The sequence below is a fragment of the Theobroma cacao genome, chromosome 3, assembly GCF_000208745.1.
Source record: "Theobroma cacao cultivar B97-61/B2 chromosome 3, Criollo_cocoa_genome_V2, whole genome shotgun sequence".
Lineage (NCBI taxonomy): Eukaryota > Viridiplantae > Streptophyta > Magnoliopsida > Malvales > Malvaceae > Theobroma > Theobroma cacao.
In genome coordinates, this window is record NC_030852.1 from 5,663,190 (window position 1) to 5,673,487 (window position 10,298).

Below are 10,298 nucleotides of genomic sequence, written 5' to 3' on the forward strand. Positions count from 1 at the left end.
ATCTAAGCCTAATCCAGCTTACCTTGCCCTCTTTGGGATGCTAAGACCCATCCGGTAACCTGAGGGGTGGTAGAGATATGGTGGAAAACACTCGAATTGGATAGTGGTACTCTAGAATGGAGGAAGTGGTAGCAGAGTCATCAAGGATCAAGGCTTAAGACCATGTTCTCTCAGCAACATTTGGGCTACAGCATATGAAGCCTACAATTTGTATGTCTTCCCCAGAAACAAAAAAGAGTTTCTGAAAAAAGGTTTTGAGAAGCGATGAATGATCTCAAAGTTTTGATGGGTAATTCCACTATTGTAATTCATTGAAGGTAGAAATTGCGATTAATAATTTTTGTAGGCAGATTTTACAAGCAATCCTATGAGGAATGAAGGTGCTTTAAAAGATTAGATTGTAGTAATTCACCATGATTACTATGCCTTTTATGGCCTCATAAATAAATTCATTTAATATTCTTGAAGGCCTCAGCTATTTCTTATTTTGGCAATTTGGTGTTTCATCCCCTCCCACCTTTGGAATTTTTAAGCTTTGCTTGGTAGAAAAGAAGAAAGCAAAAATAGTTAGAATTATGCTATATCTAACTCATATTCCTACTTTTTCTTTTTTGGTGACCTTTTAACCTTTTTCTAGTTGAAAAATTATTTTTATGAATATAGAATATCGACTGAAATTAGAAAATGTTTAGTGAGGCAACCAATAATGATATTTTCGATTTTGAATTTCTTTTTTCTATTAAGTAATATTTAAAAATATAAAATAAAAGTGATATTTATTCACATCAAATCAATCCCATCTCGTTATATTGAACAAATAAAAATTATTATGCTCATACAGCAAACAAAATCTTAAATAGATGCATTTGTATATTTAATGTTATTAAAAGTGTAAGCAAAACCCTCAATCAACTTAAGCAAAACAATTTTTGTTCTTATTTGGCCAAAAAATGTTAATTAGTTAACAAATAAAATAATTTTACTCTTAACCCTCTTTCTTTTTCTATATTTTTCATCTTTCATATCAAATAGAAAAAAAAATTTCTTCCTCTCTTTCAATTTTTTTTCTTTTATTATATTTTTCTCATCCCACTATTTTCATTTTTTTTCCCACCAAATATTGTGTAAGTTGGGGCTCCACATGCTAAGAAAAAGGTTTGAGGTGAACATATATTAGCCCCTTTCTTCAATTTTCCTTCTTTCCAAATATTGTGCAAAATTTTTTTTGGATGCCATAACAGGGCCTTTTGATGCCATGTTTGATTAAGCCTGGCTTTTATTTCGTGGCTGGATGGTTTTTGAGTGCAGGGACATTGGGGGGTTCATATTGGTGTGTCACCTGTTGCTGCCCAGGCTGATAGGAAGGGGTGCTAGAACCGTACAGGGGAGTTTTTCTGCTTTTAAGGTAGTCTGTGTCTGTTCGATTGGGTCTTTTTGTGAATGAATTTTCTGCTATGTACAGGGGTACCATTTTGTTGTGTGCCTAGGTCACTCCTGATTGTGTTGGACAAGCTTGTGCTAATTTTGCTGCTGGATGGGGATGTAAATGTGGATTTCCTGGGGAATTCAGGGTTTTTCTACGTTCTGCAGATCTGCTTGTGGTGGTTTGGAGGTTGGTTATCCTCCTGGCTTGTAAGCTATTGGTTTTTTATGAATTAAAGATACTCAGCTTTTAAAAAAGAAGGGCATGCCAAAAGTGGAGTATTTTGGAGCAATATGCCAAAGGAAAGCCGAAAACAACAAACAACGAGAATTCTAGGCTTAAGAAAAGGCATGGTTGAGTGGCCCAAACATGTCAGCCTAAACCAGCTGTACCTTCATGAAGCAGCTGTTAGTTAGCATATATCTCAAAAAACAACCAAAAACTAAAGCTAATATCATAATCTGTCTTCCTTTCCTTGTCCTCCAATAATATTTTTCTTTTTGGGTAGATTAAAACCCTATAATCCCATCGTTGATACGCAATTAAAAGTTAAAAAAAACTCTTAATTCGTGGTAACTACATGCTAAAATGGGGAGAAGGAAGATCATGTTTTCCTTCTGCCCACAAAAACCTGTAAAACCCCATTTGAACCCCCTGCCACAAGTGTGCACTGCTCTTCATGGACTTGCCTCCAGCTCACGCTACTGACGAAACCATGGTCGCGCCCGCCAGCTCTACCCAATGGCTCGAACCCATGCACCCAAATGGGCTCACCCCATCTCTTATCATAAACAAACACCTGGTTATTTTCTGATCCACATCCAAGCAAGCCACCATGCCTCCATACTGACAGCCCAACGAAGCTCCGACTATTCACGTGTCCTTTGTACGTTCTAATTAAACGAGAATCACTAATATTCCATAGCTTTAAATACCCATCCGTCCCGGCTGAAACCATTGTTTGAGCATCAAGAAATCTAACGTACGTCACGGTTTTCGTGTGTCCGTCATACACATGGAGAGGCTCCACCATTTTCCGCACATCGTAGGTGTACGCCTTCCGATCGGCGCATCCGGCGGCTATCAATGCTTCACCAAAGGGGTCGAACTCGACGCAGCAAACCGACCTACGTGCCAGTGCGGGCTGCACCTTAGCCACACATCCCCCTCCTTCGCCACAGCGTGGGTCCCACATTTGCATGGTGCCATCCTCCGAGCCGGATGCCCCAACGAATGGATCCCAATGGGAATAGTCCACGCTCCAAACCCGTCTCCCACCATGCTCATCACGTTCGAAGATTGGCAGTTTCCTCTCTAGATCATATTCCATGACAACCCCGTCATAGTCTCCGGATCCCAAGAGGCGGCCACCAGACCCCGGTTTCCATCTAAGGCTACTAAGCTTAGCTGGGGTACATATGTAGTACTCACATGCATTAACATGGTCTAGAAAGGTAATATTCTGCTCACCTTGGGTATTCTGATCTTGTGGCAACAAAGAATTCAAAGTGTAAATCCTAATCTTCCTGGCAATTCCTCCAGTAGCTACAACTGTATTAGAAGGGTCGAATTCGATGACGCCTAGGGTGTCAGAGACTGCTGCCTCGGCGCTGGTAGAGACGACGGTGGAGAGAGAAAAATCCCACTCACAGCGAGCTCTTTCCTGGTCTTCTTCTCCCTCTGGTTTATCTTTTGCTATGCTTTCTTTTGCGTAATCTCTTCTTTCTCGGCCTGGGACTGGGTCTGGGAGATGCAATCCGGAGGAGAGGTTTTTCATTGCCCATTCATTTGAAATGGAGATGCTCGCGCTGGCTGTTTTTGGACCTCGGGTCCAATGAAAGGCTCCCATTGACCTAACGCCAAGCGTAATAAAGTTTGTGTGTGGATAAATATGTCAGCTGCTTGATATTTTTGCTTTTAATTTCTGCACTTGTTTAACATTCCTGCCATTTTATGCTTCATGTTGTGTTATATTACACTAATGCCCTTTCTTAAACTATGCTCAATAAACATCAAAAGAGAAAAAAAAATGACAGTTTAGGAAAAGTTTTTTAAAATTTATTGGTTTTTATCAAAATGGTAGGAAAATTCAAAAACTGTTTTCAGAATAAATAAACAATAATAACAACAACTGAGAAAAATAAACAAAATGAAATTAAGACTTATTTATCAAACTTATGCTTAATTTGGTACCATTTTTTGAATGTAGGTCGTGAGGTGCTAATACCTTATCCACATGTAATTGTATTTTTAAGCTTAATTTGTTTCATAGATCGTAACCAATTCTTTCTAATAAATCTACGTCAATCATCGGATTTCATTAGGAAGATTCATTTAATTACTTAAGTGACTAATCATATCTAAACTAAAAAAAAAAAAAATAGTAATGACTCCACTTTACATTGAACAGTTGAATTTTCTAACTCATACGTGTTATGATTGTGATTCTAGCTTTAAACTGTAAAGCTTGAACATGAAAATGACTATAAAAAGTAAAGAGATTGTTCCTACTGCATAGTTATAGATCCTTCATATATATGAAAGTGAAAGTGAAAGTGAAAGTGATAGAAACCATGATGAAGTATCAATTAATTAGATTATCGGTTCACTCCTAAAGTAAAGAAATTAGGAGATTATGGTCATGGTAACCTTGGATTTATCAGCTGTAAACATTAGCGGACCAGGAGTTGTGCTAGTTGTGTCCTTGGAAGAGAAATGGGTGGTGATGGTATTTTACTTGAAATAGAAAAAGGGTGTCCTAAATTCTGCATTTAGGAGGGGGTGTATTAAATTCAAATCATTACTCCGATTGGCTGAAGGGCAAGAGAGAAGCGTTGGATGTCTTGTTACCTCAAGTTTGTCTCGGTGGGGGATGATGTGGATGTAGCCTTCTGTTGCCCTTACGTGGTTTAAGCATGGCCTTTTAATATGTCCTTCTTTCAGGCTTCTCAGTCTTAACTGCCACCCGCGCTCAAATGTCGCTTGCCCAATTCCCAACCTCCCATCCTGCGGAAGTCCTCGTGACAGCCTTACCATCACACAAATGTCAACTTTTCATTTCTAATTTATATCCAAAACTTTATTACATAGGACAGTGGATTCATTCAACATGCAACAATGATTTCCATGGTCCACTTATCCAACCACAATTGGATTTGTAAGCTTAATTCCATCCTATCAATAATTTTCCCAATTTTTATATTTTTGCATCTAAATATATGCCATGTTACATAATTTTTTATGAGCAACTCGTAAATAAATTTTTTTTGACATAATATTTATGTTATGTGATATTAATATGATATGATGACATGTTATAATAGATGATGAAGTAGTATGCAAAGGTGGCATGATAACATAATTATATGATATTTTTCACTTTTCACGTAAACGACACGTGAATATAAAATGAAAGGTGGTATTTTTGACTAATGATATTTGGTCAAGTGTTAGTTATAAAGGTTTATACTTTTATCAAAAATAAAATTATAAGGGTTTGATTGAAGATAATAAAATAAAGACTTATTTAAATTTTTCTTAATAGTTCAAAAATTTTTTTAGGTATTATGTCAATTTTTTCAAAATCGACTTAATAAGGTTTTCACTTAAAATTAATTAAATAAAAATAAAATTGTAAAATCCAAATGGATAAAGTGGAAGAGCTTGTTACAGAAATTAAGTATACAAAATTTAAAATAATTTGAATAAGTTTTTGATATTATTTATAGTTAGACCATGTTTACACTTATATTAAAAATTTCACCATTCAATCAAAATTGATCGAAGTTTGCATATAAATATTATTTATAATTAATTGTTTATATCTTATTGATCTTCTCATTTAACTCTATTAAATCTATCTGTTTTGATTTCAATTGTAGTTATTATTTGATGATTTAATAAGAAACTTCATAAACTGGATTTAACTAAACTTGATCTGCACATTTTCAAATTTGTATCATTTTAGACTTTAGAAAATTTCAAGAATTTTAGGTTAAAATTCTGTAGATTTTTGAAAAAGTACCATATTTGAATTTGATATATTTTTTAAAAACATTTTGAATTTGAAAAACTTCTTCCATTTCTCACATTAACTCAATTTATAATAAAGAGAAACTCAAGAGAAAAAAAAAAAGAACACGTGAGTGTGTGTAATACCCCGTACTTTGACATGGTGACTAATGAAGCTTATCGGATGCCAAATGAGGTTAATTATAGTATTTAAAGGTGAGGAAAGGTGAAAAGAGTATTTTAAGATAAAATATTTCGCACGCGAGGGAATAATAATAAAATAATAATATTTTTATTGAAAAAGAATTTGCGAGATAAAAAGTGATTTGGAAGTGAATTGAGGCATAATAAGGTATTTTGGGTACCAAAGAGACAAGTGGAAAATTTTGAAATAAAATAATATTAAAATATTAATATTTTATTCAGTGTCGAAATTTTTCATGAAGAAGGAGTGTACGGTTAAGCTAAGTGGGGGAGAGGAAGAACGAGGAAATTTTGGAGAAAAATGAAGCTAGTGGGGCCCGCGCGTTATTAAATAAAACTAACGCGAGAAAAAAATATATTTTAAATATTATGGAGACGCCGTGTTGGAGTACAAGCTTTATATTTCAATTGTACATGTGTAAAAGAAGATAATAGAAGGAAATTTGAGTTAAAAGAGTGTTGGGAGGACTAAATTAAAAAGGGAAAAAACTTGGAGGGTAAAACGATAATTTTATGTAAAGTTTGGTCAAATCTTCCAAAAGAAGCTTTGACTCTCATCTTTATCAGCCATGACCATCCTTATCTCCTCCAGCAAGATATTTTCTTCTTCTTCTTGAAGCTTCCAACGCCATTTTCATTTCAAGTTCATGAAAATCAAATTTTTTCATGTGATTTCCTTTGTTTCTTTTCATTTCCTTTCTTTTCTTACTTCTTTCTTTTCCAAACTTCTTGGGCACTAAACCTGCAGCTTCTAACCCCAATTTCCAACACATCTAAACCCTGGGAGAAGAAGAAAGAAAAAGAAAGAAAGGAAGAAAAGCTTGGTTTGTAATTCAAGCAAGCTAAGGTAAGGATTTTTGTGTTTTAAGCTCATGTTTAGTTAAATTTTTAGAGAAATAATGTGTGAATCATTTTCGCAGCTTGATGATTAATGTTTTGAAGGAATATTGGAGTGCAAGTACGGGTCAAGCAACCATAAAGGTAAAGACAAATGATATTTTAAGTGTAGTTGAGGAATCTTGAGAAAATGGGTATTGTTGTGTTGTTGACATTTTAAGTGGCATATTGTGAGAAATTGTTGTTATTGTGGAAAGGATGGTTGAACTTGATAAATATCCTTAGAAAAGATTAATATATGTGTTACAGTCATAAACAAGTTGCCGGAATCATAATTTAAAGAATTACGTAAGCAAGGGATAAAAGCAACTTTGGTAAAAATTGTGTCAAGATAAGTTAAGTTGAATAAGGATTCGTGATTGAATGAAAAAGGGAAGTATAAATGATGTATGCCAAAGATATTGAATTGGGATTGTTGCTAGGAACATTATGTTGATATGTATATTATGCTTTGGATGCTCCTTTTGTGTGATAATAATGACCCAGCTATGTGCGATGTGGGAGTGTACATGAGCTGATGATGACCCGGCTATGTGCGAGAAAGGAGTGCACATGAGCTGAGTGTGGCAGGATGGTATTTATGATGATGTATGTATATATATATATATATATATGTTATAGAAAGTTTATGAAAATATTTGTGAATGTGTTGTATGTTGGCATTGTTAATTGCTCATAAATTGCTTTTCATTTTAGCAAGAAAATGGCTTTTCGATGTAACAAGACCCCTTCAACTAAATTGCTCTGTTTCTTGCTGCAGCGAGATTCATTTTCACTGCAACGAGAAAATCTCGGGTAGGCAGCCTTAATCCATGCTCTGAATTTTGCTGCAGCGAGAAACTCTTTGGTGGTTCTAAAATTATGGTGCAGTGCTTTCACTTTGACAACGATTTTGACTACCTTTCGATCAAAACTGGGCAAAGTGGTAAACATCAAAGTTGTAGCCCAGCCTTTTAGCTTTCTAATGACCTAAAAATCATGTCAATTGAACTTCTGTAGTGGAACATATACTTGAAAAACTGAAATATATGCAAACCAAGAATACCTTTTCGTTGCAGCGAGAAATCCTTTGTTTTGCTTATCTTGCTTGGACATTTGCTAAAAGTTTCATTCTTTTCAATTTCATGGTTTATCATGGATCTTTCAACACTAAGGGATTTAATAATCAAAGGTTGAATTATGGGGTTTTACAAGAAATTAAACTAAATTGCATTGTTTTTAACAAAAGTGCATCATGTTTTCAAAATCTTTTCGTATCGGTTGCTTGTTCCCTTCTTATGTTCACTCACTGAGTTTTATACTCACTGTTTTAAACTTCATGTTTTCAAATTCAGAGGCAGTTGGGACCTAGATTGAGTTGTCTATGTATGCTCGCCTTCTTGGTAGGTACTATGGCATCTTAGTAGCTGTACCTTCACCCAAGGTCACTCCGCTGACGGTCAAGAGTCTCATGCTTGTGTATACATATAAGTAATGTAGACCACTAAGATTCATGTTAAAAATCAAATATGTATATTTGATTACTGATGCCATTATAGGTTGGCAAATGGGTGACATTATTTTAACATAATACAAATGTGAATATTGGGTTGTTATAAAATGTTACTGAAATATTTATAGTTGAGAATTACAATATATGGTTTTAGAAATGATGGTTGGGAATGATGATAGAGATTGCATGAAAAGGCTTGCTTGGGCTTAGTGGGCTATGCCCATTGGGCCCATGCGCCGGTCATGGCTCGAAAATTGGGCTGTGATAATGTATTTTCTTAATTTTTCATCCTTTTATTGCACAAACATTAATATTAATATATTTTATATTCTTATTAAAAATTTTAATTAACACAATTTATATGCATTAATTCAAAATTATTTTTTTGACATATTTTTTTTATATTTTTTTGATAGGTGAGTAATTGGTGTAATTACAAATAGAGCAAGCATTGAAAGTTTTATTTTTAACTATTGTAGGAGATGGTATAAATGTAGGTAATTGTGGATGTTTTTGCTCTGTGGAATATTAGAAAGAGAGATTCAAATTATGCCTTTTTGAGGTTTCGGTTTGAGAAGGAGCAAAGCAGGGCAATTCGCTAGGGGGATGGAATGGTGCTTTATGGTAGGAGAATCATGGTCAGAAAGCTTTTGAGGTGGAAAGACTGAGGCGTGATTTGCCAATTGATCATGTAAAGTAATCCATTCCAATCCACTTACATTTAAAGAGGTATTAATTAATACTCATAAACAATAGGCTAAGGTTAAAAGGGTGCAATCAATAAAGGTTGAAAAAAAAGCATAAGCAAAGTATCAATGTGTTTATACTTAAGATGAATGATGAATGATTGAAGAAAAGTGCATTGGGATTATTAAAAGAGGGGTATTGTATTAAGGTTGTGGAACAACAATTGGCTACGAAGGGTATAATGGTTTGAATTAAAGAAGTTGGGGGTTTGCATATGGTTATCACACTCTATAGTACTAAGGAAATGGAAGTTTATTGTCGATTTTACACACGCTAGTATTCGTATTGAACAAGTAATATAATGATGAAGGAGAGTATTGTTCCTACAGAGACTTGTTTCTAAAGTTTCACTAAGTATTAAAATTATTAAACAAATTAATCTTATTTAAGTAATTCAAAAATTGAAGAAAAACTAATTAAAAACAATTAAAAATCAACACTAGATAAACTAACAAACTAAATAAGTTGAGAAAAGCAGTATATTAAAGACTTATAATTACTGGTTCATTCAACATTTCATCTGATACTAGCTTTTCTTGTTATTTATCTTTCATGAGTGGTTTTACTAAACTAGAATCCAAAGCTGTGGACAAGTCTTTGTCGAGTTACTTATGCAAATGACTAACTTAATTAGTTCATTATATGTCTATAGGAATTAATTAAATTACGTTCATTAAGTAAGTGTCCTAATGTGGCTATATATGGCAATTGGCGTGTGTTTACCCAAATAACGAATTAGATCACTTAAGTGATGTGAACATACACTATTCAAACCTTAGTCCAATCTAAAATCTCTCTATTAAGTCTCAATTAGATTCATAAATCTGTTAATTTTTGGTCAGACAATCAAAAGCATTAACAATGGATTTGAATAAGCAAAACTATACCCATTCATGATAATTAAAAGAGAAACTAAAATTCAAACTACCTGTTGAAATCCACCACAATCTTAGAAAACTAGTTTAGCTCATAATATATGATAAAAACAATATTTAAAGAAATTTAGCCATGAATCCAAGTCAAAGAAAATAAGAAAAACACAAAAGTAGAGAAAGAAATTAATTATTAAAGCTTTGTAATGTCAATTCTCTCTCAAATTTTTTCGTTGTCTTGCTTTGTTGTTAGGTTCTTTTCTCTAGAATAGTTGCTTACTACGTCCCCCTTTAAACCTTTGAAAAAGGTCCCTTAAATAGGCTCCCAGTAACTTAATTTTCAAAATTCTGTCAAATTTTTATTTTTGAAAACTTGAGATAGTGCCGCGGCCATGATTTCTTGACGTCGCAGCTCCATGACAAACTTTGTGGCACCACGGTGTCATACTCTTGGGTTTTGTATGATGCGCCTATCTAGCCCAGCCCTGGAGCCAAAAATTTCCAGCACTGTGGCAGTGGTTTCTTCAGCGCCTCAGCCACAGTTGCTTTGTTGCCTTGTGCAGAACTGTATCTATCATGAATCGTCTAATGCAGTTTTTACCTTGATATGATCTAAACTGGGCAAAGTGGTAAACATGAAAGTTTTAGCCCT

General features: G+C 34.3%; 1 protein-coding gene and 1 long non-coding RNA gene across 5 annotated transcripts; one reads left to right on the top strand and one right to left on the bottom strand.

Annotated features, from left to right (window-relative positions):
* On the bottom strand, positions 1,796–3,343 carry LOC18604349 (WD repeat-containing protein RUP2). Its single transcript, XM_018116664.1, has one exon. The coding sequence runs from the start codon at positions 3,270–3,272 to the stop codon at positions 2,028–2,030; it is 1,245 nt and encodes a 414-aa protein (XP_017972153.1). The 5' UTR covers positions 3,273–3,343; the 3' UTR covers positions 1,796–2,027.
* LOC108661211 lies at positions 6,335–9,040 on the top strand. 4 transcript variants are annotated; one of them, XR_001926958.1, is made up of 4 exons: positions 6,335–6,485; positions 6,559–6,619; positions 7,296–7,460; positions 8,507–9,040. It is a non-coding gene; the product is annotated as an uncharacterized LOC108661211 (long non-coding RNA). The 4 variants fall into 4 exon arrangements; XR_001926959.1 differs by having other exon boundaries at positions 8,444–8,511; XR_001926957.1 differs by lacking the exon at positions 8,507–9,040 and adding an exon at positions 7,870–7,909.

What these genes read in the sequence shown, in the direction of transcription:
- LOC18604349 (XM_018116664.1), bottom strand. Translation starts at nt 3,272, where the DNA reads ATGGGAGCCTTTCATTGGACCCGAGGTCCAAAAACAGCCAGCGCGAGC.